Source organism: Limanda limanda, chromosome 15 (genome assembly GCF_963576545.1).
Source record: "Limanda limanda chromosome 15, fLimLim1.1, whole genome shotgun sequence".
In the NCBI taxonomy this organism is placed as follows: domain Eukaryota; kingdom Metazoa; phylum Chordata; class Actinopteri; order Pleuronectiformes; family Pleuronectidae; genus Limanda; species Limanda limanda.
In genome coordinates, this window is record NC_083650.1 from 2000762 (window position 1) to 2012953 (window position 12192).

General features: G+C 44.4%; 1 protein-coding gene across 1 annotated transcript; it reads right to left on the bottom strand.

Moving 5' to 3' along the window:
- Positions 1–1225: 1225 nt before the first annotated feature.
- Positions 1226–10851, bottom strand: chrna1 (cholinergic receptor, nicotinic, alpha 1 (muscle)). Its single transcript, XM_061087738.1, has 10 exons — positions 10791–10851; positions 5180–5322; positions 4452–4496; positions 4012–4121; positions 3723–3918; positions 2929–3166; positions 2086–2309; positions 1891–2005; positions 1681–1805; positions 1226–1363 (listed from the first exon to the last, which is right to left on the bottom strand). Exons 1-10 carry the CDS (start codon positions 10849–10851, stop codon positions 1226–1228), a joined length of 1395 nt encoding a protein of 464 aa, XP_060943721.1.
- Positions 10852–12192: the final 1341 nt, after the last annotated feature.

The following is a 12192-nucleotide window of genomic DNA, read 5'->3' on the forward strand; positions in this document are numbered from 1 at the left end:
TTGTCAAGTATAAGCATGGCATGTTTAATTAAGTATGATTCGTAAATGTCGTCCACAAGTTTATTGATCAGGAATAAGTCCGACCTGTGGATAAAACAACAAGAAACAGTGAAACGCATCAACTGAATGAGATTTATTTTTCAAGCTATTTCACATCTACACAAAGAGAAATATATATAAAAAAAAAAAAAAACACAACAAATGGTCAGTGCAATATTACTTAATAGAACATTACTGTGTTGTTAAACTGAACTTGTCTCACGGCTGCAAAATAAATCAAGTTGCCTTCTGCTGTGAACACGTAGCAACGCTGCAGCAGTGACAGACAAGTCCCACCTTCTGGAATTCCTCACTTTCATTTCATCATAAACTGTTTCAGTTAAAGCTGCACAAAACTCATCTCACGTTTCCCAAACAAACCGGATTTATTTAAATGATAATTTCAATCTTTATCTGGTCTAATTTTAAACTAATGAAATCTGAGTTAACAGCAGAGAAGGTTAAAGGTTAAATCATCTGCGCTGCGACTCAAACAAACTCTACGTTCACCATCATCTCCAACTACAACATATTTTTTATGGATCCTCACTGAAGAATATTCAGATCAGTTCAAACTGATGTGATTAAGAAATCAATTCATTTACCCAAAAATGATATTCAAAACTAAATCAGCCTTAAAGAAAGAGGACAAGAGAGTCGAGGGGAATTCACACTCATCAGTGACAAATCAAACCAGGTCACCGACCCATGAGCAGTGGAAGTAGTTTTTCTATTTTTGAATCAAAACGTGTGACGTGAAGTTTTGCCTCGTATCTCAACCTCAACCCGTAAATAAAAAAGTCATTTGAGCGTCTGCAGGCAAAACAAAACAATAAAACTCCCCAGACAGGAAATAATCTCGTCTGCACTCAAATACCAAGACAGTGTCACTAATGTCATTCATTCTGCTTACGGTTTGTTTCTAAGATGATTAGAATTCACTCGGCAGCGATAAAACCAGGTATAAAATCACCAAGAACAGGTTGTCAGCAATGACAAGAGCTTCAAGTATGACCCATCCAGATTTTCTCCTGCTTTTCATTAAATACACAAACGCAGACAATAGAAGGTGACAACAGACGGAGAGACACAACAGTCAACTCAGTGTGTGTCTGTCTGCATGTGCGAGAAAGATCGAATTGTGTTTTCTCATATCTCCAGGTGACAAATGTCTGTTGTGATGGGATCAGGCCCCGTACAGCATGTTGAGCTCGATGAGTCTCCCGGCGAAGACGGCGAGCGTCCCGATGATGCACACGGCCATGAACACGCAGAGCAGGATATGGTCCAGCACCATGGCAACGAACTTCCACTCCTCGGCCGCCTGGGGGTAGGAAGAGGAAAAGTCATAATCGAGGAACTTTGACTCCGAAAGTTACATTTTGTGATGATGCCATGAGTCTGTCCGAGTTTAGCTGTGCCTCCGTTCACCTTGTTTTTGTGTCATTGAAAGATATTCTGATGTTTTCTTTGATGATATAATGTTGAAATTTGTTTTGCAGATACATGAAAAACATCTCAATATATAGTTCTGTAAATTTGTCTCTGCACCACAGGTTCCATGCGAAGAGGTTTGCATCTTTATTTCTGTCATGACCGTAAAGCACTTTGGCTCAACTGCTGTTTTGTGCTGTATCTTACATTGTTCGATTCCTCGTCTGATTTCATGGTCTCAGCGATGTACTTCACTCCTTCGATGGCGCTGCGCACGTCAGGGTTCTTACTGATGGGGGACTGGTAGTTGACACTTGTGGGGGTGGGGTTACCTGCATAGGAGAACAGGGACAGATGATTCTCCGGATTCTGATCTGATGTTCAAACACCGTGATTCAGATTTCTATCTGGTCTGACCTGAGATGTCGGAGATGTCCATGTCGGTGGGGAACAGCCTCTTCTGTCGGATCTCCTGACCCGGTCGCTTCATGGTCGAGAAGAACATCATGTTGGGAATGGTTTCGATGAAGACCTGACGCAGGCAGACGCATGTTTCAGTCAAAACTTAATCACACATGAAACCAACATTGAGGTAGAGAACCGATCAGGGACCTTGCGGATCCAGGGAGGCATGGTGTGCGTGCTGGGCGAGCGGTGGTGGGTGTTGATGACGATGACGGTGATGATGATGGAGGCGATGACGAACACCATGGTGAAGAGCATGTATTTCCCGATGAGAGGAACAGCGCTGGAGGTGGAGGGGATCAGCTCCACGATGACCAGCAGGAAGACGGTGAGAGACAGCAGGACGGAGATGGACAGAGTCATCTTCTCCCCTGGAGACGCAGAGACAGACCATCAGACCATCACCTGGATTATTACTTTAAAAACACATTTTTGTGTGCATAAATAAACTTTAACATGTTGCTATTTACTGCAGTGAACTGTGTTGGCTTACTATTATACAATCAACAGTATATAAAGATGGCCGACGCTTCTCAAACGTCGCCACCTTGTGCCGATGACGTCATTTGGAGGCAGTCGTGATCGTGTTGTGTAGCTGCGACATTGAGGTCCCGCCCATATGTGCATTAGACCAATCGCGAGTCAATGTCAGTTGTCAATCATGACGTGTCATCCTGTTTCTGTCAGTGTCATAAGGACGACTAGAATATGACAAATATTTAATGTGTACTCTGACTTTTAAGATTTGTCCATGTCCCGTATACTAATATGGAGGAGGTGGGGTTATGACCTGGCCAGCCACCAGGGGGCAGTCAAGATGCTTTGGCTTCACTTTTCTTTATAGTGAAAACTTGATGATGGGGAGTTCATACAAGCAAATGATTGGAAAATAAATCTATTATTGGTTTAAATGAAAGAACCCAGTCCCACAGTTCTTGTGGCAGCTGATAAATTCAGGGCGTTGCTCCAAACCCACCAGGACGGACTTACCAGAGTCGGTGGGCAGGTAGAAGACCAGTCCGGTGAGGAAAGAGAACAACATGCAGGGAATGATGACGTTGACGATGAAGTACAGCGGCAGCCGCAGCATCAGGAAGTGGTAGGTGATGTCCAGGTAGGGTGTGTCGGGGCAGCATGTGTAGTACACCCAGTGTTTCCAGCTCCGGTAATCCTTTAGCACCCACTCGCCCGACTCCATGAAGTTACTGAGGTCCGGCCGATCGCTGTCCTGAGAGACAGGAGGTCAAAATAATGAAGATACTCTGATAGAGAAGGGAATTATAAACCTTTATGTACTTTTATTGACGTAAGAAAAGGGTTGTAGGAAAGGTATATAATGATAATTGGTTTTAGAGTCGAGCCTGACTGAGTGATATATATATTGATAAAATAATTACAGTTAAACCATGAATTTTATTAAATGGAAATAAACTACAACCAAATATATATCATTTGAATTAAGAAAAATAAACATATTTTTATGTTTGATTTAAAATCAAAACTTGTTCATTCTGTAAAATTAAAGTTTACAAATATGCAAACATAAACGCTGATGGCTCGTATCATCTATTCGCCCATATATACAATTTATTGATATATTGATAGGACTTTCATTTAGAGGGTTCACTTTCTATTTCTGCTTTTTAATGATAAGTTATTATGGATTCAAACGTAATGATTATGTTTGAATTAATCTTTCTCCATATCCCTAATTCTTTATCTTTATATGATCTACTTGTTATTCTTTTAAGAGACAGTAAAGTTTGGGAATAAGCGCCGCCTACTGGGTTGATGGCGACCAGCAGCCCATCATACGTCCAAGTTCCCAGCTTCATGCTGCAGTTCTGCAGATCGAAGGGGAAGTGGAGCACGATGATCTCACAGTAGCTCTTGAAGATGGCCGGCGGGTTCCAGGTGATCACCCCCGTGTGCTCCAGCAGAACTTTGGTTTGATGGATGATGGCAAAGTCGCCGTCGGCGCTGCAGAGAAGGAGAAGACGTTAAAGTGAAGCTGGCTGTGGGCGTGTTCACACTAAAGGACCTGGTGTGTGTGTGGGGGAGGGGGGAGGTTACTTGTTGTATAGAACCAGGTCAGGTTTCCATATGTCGGTGGAAGGAACTCGGATCTTTTTGATGCCTCCGTAGTCGTCTGGATTCCAGTTCAGGTTCACGTCCAGCCATCGCTGAGGGGACGGTTCGAAAATGAAGATCATTTAGTCATTTCTGTAGCAAAGACTGAATGTAAAGACGTTTTAAATCTGTGTTTTATTGTAAAACATGTTGTCAGGTCATAAAATAAACGTTGATATAGACTCAACAACCCAACAGGATAAATTGTTAAAACCAACTCCATGTTATCCAGTCATTTTCAAATAAATACATTTGCACAAGTACTTAAATTACGTGTGATACTTGAATGACATGAACACGGTACTTTTACCAATGAAGGAGTATTTTATTATTGTGGTTCTGCTGCTTTTACTTATCTTAAAATAACCCACAGTCATATTTACCTGTTTGAGACGAACGTTACTGGTCACAATCTGGTTCACTTCGTCCTGAGAGATGCAGGAAGAAAAGATGAGACCGAGAAAACTTGAACTTTAATGCTCGGAGCAGCTTTTGTTCTATAGGTCAAGACGTCATTGTACAAAATTAATGCTCAAATATCTTGTATTCAGAATTTTTAATCTAAACTACCTCAAATGACCATGTTTCAGATAATTTGACTTATTAGTGTGGTCTGCTAACATGGAGGAGCCAAGGTGTGTGACCTATACTGCAGCCAGCCACCAGGGGGCGATCAAAGTAGTTTGGCTGTCATGAGGTCTTCATTTACTGTCAAAGGTCAACTTGATTATGTTGTTTTAATCTTAAGGACGATTCTTGCCACAGTATGAAGTGTTCGTATGAAGTTACACAGTTTTAAATCTCAAGAGTTTCAAGTGAAGGTTAAAGTGGTTCCAAGAAAAAACAAACTGCGATTTCTTGTGTCAAGAAGTAAAGTCGCTTTAAAGAACTGCAGGGTTAAGAAAAGAGCTGCTACAAATAGATCATTATTGATTTCTGTCTTTATGTAACAAAACAAACTTTATTTCTATTTAGTTTCTTCACAAACAACCAGAAAACAAAGCTTGAAGCCTCGAGGGAAAATACAGGGAGCGAAATGTCACGCTGCTGTAATTAGGTAATTGATTTCCTTTTTCTTAAATTTCTGCTTTTGCCCGAGTCCCTCACGTACCACACTGATGAGCTGTATGAGCTGCAGCCCCACGGTGACGACCACGGCTTCACTGAAGTGGTTCACGGGTCGAACCACCTTGTTGTAGCCGGTGAACAGGTTCTTCACCAGAGTCGTCTCGTCCTCGGAGCAGACGACTGGACCTGGGAGACAGAACAACTCAATCAGGTGTTCAGTCTTTACTTGTTGTTTGGATGAAGCTGAAAACTTCGGGTCATATTTGGAACTAGCATCAGTTCGTAGTTAAACTGCACACACATTTGTTTCCAATCTTATTTTGGTCTCAGTGAGGTGCACATTGAGAACGACGTATTGTCATAACCCGGCCGGTGCCACTGTCCCCACAAATGTGTTTTTACCAGAACTGAAACCACAGCTGAAGCCAACAGCTTGCTTTTAACTGTGATTCACTCTCCAAACAATTTCCCTGGCTTAGAACCGGCAACCTAAAACCTTTCATGGTGACTAAGGGAGCTGGAGCGAGGGAGGAAGAAGGGGAAGTATCCGATGAGCGACGGAGAGAGAGGGAGAGAGGGAGAGAGGGAGAGAGGGAGAGAGAGAGAGAGAGAGGGAGAGAGGGAGAGAGGGAGGCAGATGCAGACAGATCCAAAGCGACAGCAGTTGAGTGAGCGACATTCCAAACTGGTGAAAAGCCTTCGGCCCTGAACGTCCCTCGAGTGGCCCGAGCGAGTGTGTTCCTGCCCTAAGACCCTGGACCGAACCTGATCCGGTGCTAAGAGGCTGCGTGAGGAACCCAGGGCCGGCCAATCAGCTGCACATTAACTCAGGATCAGGTGGAGCTCTGAAAAGTTAACCTGCACTTAACACCTCCTCAAAGAAAATCTGCTTCCTGTTATTAAAAAATATAAATAAAACTAGACCACCATCATTTGTTGGTGTCTGATTAGCAAGATGGAGAATCTAGGATCGACTCAAGGATACAGAAAGTGACAGATGACTTTCTAACACTCGTTGACCTTTTCGACCTGCTCGTTGCTTCCTTTAGATTCACCTGTAAATCTCAACACATTCTACTTGTTGATTTATTTCTGTCAGATTTACAGACTTAAGTTTCTGCTAATTCTAGTCAAAACTAAAATCTGTGCTGGAAACCTTCCACAGATTTAACTTCACAAACCTTTTCAAGTTTTAATCCAAAGAAGATTTAGATTTTTTTTTTTAAACTGTTCTGGTTGCAGGATTTCAAAGTTTTTACCGATTTGCTTCCAGATACATTTAGTTTGACACAAACACTTTCAGCAAAGATCCCTCAAAGTTATTGGTCATATGTTCTGACCAATAACTGCAATATTCACTTTATACTTTCAAGAAATTAAACTGTTATTTAATCTTGATTTATCGATATCAAGAGTTTCTGATGACAACTTAATTTTAAAGTATTCACAAACGTTAATATGATCTTGTATTTTCTGCTGCTACTTGAATCAGTGGTTATAACGACCTGTGACATCTTCTCGCCCGCGTGTTGGCTCCTTCACCGTTATCATATACACTATGTATCGCGAGTGTAACATCGCGTTGCTTTTGTTTATGTCATCGCGCGTGTCGTGTTATTTTGTTGTAATGTGACATTGCAGATTAGCATAGTGCTACCAGCCACATCCTGACTCCAGTTACATCCTCCAACTGGTATTTCTGGAATCTGCTGCTGATCCATCCTCAGCCTGAACTGAGCAGACGAGCCAGGATCCTGTTTCATTTAGGAGCAGAGAGGAGGGACACACACACACACACACACACACACACACACACACACACACACACACACACACACACACACACACACACACACACACACACACACACACACACACACACACACACACACACACTAACACACGTACTGTGACACACACTGACACTTTGTTTTTAGGTTTGGGAGCTCAGAGATCAGAGTGTTGCAGTGTACAGATGCTGCGTTCACGTCACTGATGGTCTGACATGGTCTCAGCCTGTCTGTCTGTCTGTCTGTCTGTCTGTCTGTCTGTCTGTCTGTCTGTCTGTCTGTCTGTCTGTCTGTCTGTCTGTCTGTCTGTCTGTCTGTCTGTCTGTCTGTCTGTCTGTCTGTCTGTCTGTCTGTTTGTCTGTCTGTCTGTCTGTCTGTCTGTTTGTCTGTCTGTCTGTCTGTCTCCCTGTCTCCCTGTCTCCCTGTCTGTCTCCCTGTCTGTCTGTCTCCCTGTCTCCCTGTCTGTCTCCCTGTCTGTCTCCCTGTCTGTTTCCCTGTCTGTCTCCCTGTCTGTCTGTCTCCCTGTCTGTCTCCCTGTCTCCCTGTCTGTCTCCCTGTCTCCCTGTCTGTCTCCCTGTCTCCCTGTCTGTCTCCCTGTCTGTCTCCCTGTCTATCTCCCTGTCTGTCTCCCTGTCTGTCTCCCTGTCTGTATGTCTCCCTGTCTGTCTCCCTGTCTGTCTCCCTGTCTGTCTGTCTCCCTGTCTGTCTCCCTGTCTGTCTCCCTGTCTGTCTCCCTGTCTGTCTCCCTGCCTGTCTGTCTCCCTGTCTGTCTCCCTGTCTGTCTCCCTGTCTGTATCCCTGTCTGTCTCCCTGTCTGTCTCCCTGTCTGTATCCCTGTCTGTCTCCCTGTCTGTCTCCCTGTCTGTCTCCCTGTCTCCCTGTCTGTCTCCCGGTCTGTCTCCCTGTCTATCTCCCTGTCTGTCTCCCTGTCTGTATGTCTCCCTGTCTGTCTCCCTGTCTGTCTCCCTGTCTGTTTCCCTGTCTGTCTCCCTGTCTGTCTCCCTGTCTGTATGTCTGTCTGTCTGTCTGTCTCCCTGTCTGTCTCTCTGTCTGTCTCCCTGTCTGTCTGTCTCCCTGTCTGTCTCCCTGTCTGTCTGTCTCCCTGTCTGTCTCCCTGTCTGTCTCCCTGTCTGTCTCCCTGTCTATCTCCCTGTCTGTCTCCCTGTCTGTATGTCTCCCTGTCTGTCTCCCTGTCTGTCTCCCTGTCTGTCTCCCTGTCTGTCTCCCTGTCTGTCTCCCTGTCTGTTTCCCTGTCTGTCTCCCTGTCTGTCTCCCTGTCTGTTGTCCTGCGAGCATGCTTTGATGTGGCCACGTACAAAAATAGAAGGGAGGCGGGACAGAGGAGCCACTTGGAGCTGTCAATCATTGCCCCTCCTCACTCGGCACGACACTGAAGTGATGAAGCTTCGAGGCTCGTTCCTACTGTTTCAGAATCAGAATCAGAATCAGAATTCTTTTAATTGCCAAGTATATTTGCAAATACAGGAAATTGCCTTGGTGTAGGAAATATAAATACTAAAAACAAACACAGAAGTGCACACCAACACACCGTGGCAGCCGTTCGTGGCGCCATCCTAAATGTCTAAATGTGGTTGTGGAGATAAGTTTAAGTTGAACTTGTGTCCATAATGAGTGGAAACACAGTTTATATCCGAACAGGGCTGATGGCTGAAAAAATACTGCTGAAGAAAGGGAATCTATTGTTTAGGACATTTCATCAGCAGCTAAAGTTTATTAATTTTCGACTGCGACCTCTTTTCTCTTTTCCTTCAAGATATTAGATAAATAATGTTTTTGACCAGAGAAACTGACCAAACCACATGAGTAACTTTCATATTAAGAAGCGATGCTCATTCTAACTTCAAACTATTATTAACTATATCAACAATATGATTTACCTCTAAGATCAAAGGATGTTGATTTATTGAACCTGAGACGAGACGATCCTCTGTTTTAAAGCTGGAATGATCCGTTTCAACATTTTTCAACGTTAACTCTAAGCTTCCGTGAATAAAACCCTGAGGATGATTTATCAAGCAGCGTTTTTATTGCACATTTGCAGCGATAACGTGCGACTGACTGGTGGCTCGTACAGGCTGCATCAATCCCCCCCCACCCCCCCCCCCCTCTATCTGACCATCGCATCAATTTGTCTCCACCGCTTCATGAGCCAACTCTGAATAAAACGAATCGACTGGTAATCTCTCGGGTGCAGACGCTGAATGTTTGACTATCGACGTAAATAAGAGATAACCACTGGGAATATAATATAATATATATAGTTTTTATTTACATTACGTCTGATCAAATCTCTCAACTCTGCTTTTATCTCTGGATGAATGATTCTATACATCAGGGCAAGTCGATTCCGTTTTAAATCTACATACTGAGCCGTAATTAGGCCTTTTCTTGACTTGGGGGAAATTTCCTGCTTTATTAATTTTGTCTACAGTCAATCTGAAATCACACATATTGTTTTTGGGATGCAGCAATAACCCTAATGCTTCCTGACAGGTGTGAGTTGATCATGAAATTTGGTGGTAAGGTGATGTTTCCAGCAATTAAAGTCCTGTCTGTATTTGCTTTCACTCCTTAATGGATGAACCGGACATGTTAGAATCAGCGTCTTCCTTCCTGTCTGAGCTTTTAGTGAAGGGTCTGTGTATGTGGATGAGGTCGGAGCCTGGAAACCTTTAAAATATGAAGAATTCTAAACGGAGTTTGGCGGATTTGGTTAAGGAAGCTGAGGATCATGGGTAATATGTGAACCTTTCATCTGTTGGATCAAGGTGAACCTGCTGCTCGTGCTGGTGCGGAGTTGGTTCAACTTACAAACCTTTTTAAGGACCAGTCGGCTTCTCCACAGGCTAAAGTCATGACATCACAACACTTACGTCTCTGATTACCCAGCAACACTAGCGCCACCTTGTTCTTGTGACTTGGTGCTTGAACACAGGCTCAGTTCCTGAAGCGAGTTTGTTTTGGTTTGTCACGATTTACCAAACATAAGCAGTTCTTTCTTCTTAATAACCCAGTTAAACCAGATTCTCTCTCTCTGGCTCTTCTTCTTCTTCGTCTCCTACTTCTTCTTCTTCTTCTTCTTCTTCTTCTTCTTCTTCTTCTTCTTCTTCTCTCATCTCAAGTTACTCTGTGACTTCTGGAGTCCTTACTCTTCTTCACATTCTCCACGTTGAGGGGAAGCCGGGTCGACTCCGCTGTCAGAGCGCACAGAACTCAAAAGGTCACAGGTTTAATTCCCCCAAGAGGCGGTGTGTGCATCAACAAGCATGTGTCCCGTCCACGTGTCCTTGGACAAAAGACTCTAATCCATACCTGCTCCCTGGTTATAAATCACTGCTGGGTGGGGGGGGCGGGGGACAGGGGACACCAGCTACAGTAAATGCCTTAAATATAAATGCAGCGAGGAATGTGAACAATGCCGAGCTGCTTCTTGAAGGACAAATGCCGACAGTGATTTCTCAAAGTGTTTTGCATGGAAAGCCATAAGCTGGAAAGTTAAACTTCTAGATTTAGGTTTATGTCATTTGTTTAAAGTCACAGTGAGGATGCTGCTCACAATAAGGAATCATCCAAGATGCGAAATACAACTTTTATGTGAGTCTTTGAGGCTGTTTTTGGGGACTGGTGGTTCTCCGGTCTCTTGTCAGGAAACTGTGTCCAGTTGCATGAGACACTTGTCCACAGAGATCAGTGCTTCATCCACAGAGAACATGAAATTAACACGTGTGATACTTTTCTTACAACGGAGACACTCGTCCATCAGAACTCAGTCCGTCTCTGGCAGCTGAACAAAACCAGTTTCTGACATTTACATGGTTATTATCATTCAAATGTTAAACTTACCAGCGAATGCACAGAGAATCCCCGCCAGCAGAATCTGGATCTGGAATCTGGAAAGATTCATATCTCCACCAGACCTTTTGGTAATCTACAGCATTGGGTTTACCAGTGTGTCGGGAACCAGTTAGCAGTCGTCACTGGGAGACGGACGTGTGCCCTGGAGCCGGCACTCTGGAGTCTGAAGTGAGTCCTGGGAACGGTGGAACAGTGGGTCGACCAGTATGTGAACTGTGAGCTCTGGTTTCTCCGTTCCACCTCCCCCACCCAACAACATCTGAACCTCTCATCACACTGCCGGGTACGAGAGACAGCTGGGTGTGAGTGTGTGTCTGTGTGTGCGTGAGTGTGTTGAATATGCACAAATCAACACCAGCTCCTTCTGCACATACCTTTTATACATCGCTGTAACGAAGACCCCTCGTTACGCGGCCTCGCTTGTTTACACGGAATCAAAGAGGCCGTGGCTGCGTGTGGATTTCAGATAACCTGCCGGCACGCAGGAATCAGAATTAAGACACAACCCTGTGAACTACTGTCATCGATTCTCCACAGGTGGCGGGGGGGGGGGGGGGGGGGGGCTCCAGTTAAGAGTCTGGTATCAGTGAGACATGAGCTCAAGAGAGTGAGGGACATAAAGAGAGAGAGAGAGAGAGAGAGGAGGGGAGACAAAACAGATGGACAGACGGACAGGGACAGAGAGGAGGACAGCTGAGACGTGTCACTGATGGAATGGCAAACATGTCCACACACACACACACACACACACACACACACACACACACACACACACGCACCAGTACCCACCATGATTGGAAACTCACCAGTAGTGTGTTAAATTATTACTCAATCATTTATTTCAACTTTGATTAATAATTTAAATTGTTTCGAGAATTGCTTCACAAATGCACATTCTTAAAGGCCGGCGCATGCTTCTGCGTTTTCACGGGCCCGGAAGCGTAAGAGCCCTTCCGGGCCCCTTACGTGCTTACGTATCCCTTCTTACGTGCTTACGTATCCCTTCTTACGTGCTTACGTGCGTCGGCCAATTTTTCTAACTAGACGGCAAAACTCCGCAAGCGTCACGTAGCCGGCAAGGCTGTGATTGGTCTGCTAACTACATAATTTCCTGAGTCGCATTTCCGGTTCATGCCCGATAATACCGGTGGAAACCACAGAAGATTTAGAAGAACGAATATGGACCAAATAGAAGAGCACTTGGCAGAAGAGATCCAAAACTATGTCCACTAGTAAAACCCGTCACTGACCGGCGGATTTGTCCGCCAGAAAAAGGCTCCGAGGAGCCGCCGTGGCGATGTAAATAAAGCGCTCTTCTTCGTGCAACACACATTACTGCGCCTAGTGTTCCGGCGGGGAATTGCATGGCAACACGTGCAACGCTTGGAAA

Bases quoted from the DNA above. Each gene is read 5' to 3' on its own strand.
- chrna1 (XM_061087738.1), bottom strand. From the start codon at position 10,851: ATGAATCTTTCCAGATTCCAGATCCAGATTCTGCTGGCGGGGATTCTC. The intron at 3,167-3,722 runs GTAGGCGGCGCT...CCTGTCTCTCAG, and splicing joins TGCTGGTCGCCATCAACCCA to GACAGCGATCGGCCGGACCT. The intron at 2,310-2,928 runs GTAAGTCCGTCC...CTGCGTCTCCAG, and splicing joins CTACCTGCCCACCGACTCTG to GGGAGAAGATGACTCTGTCC.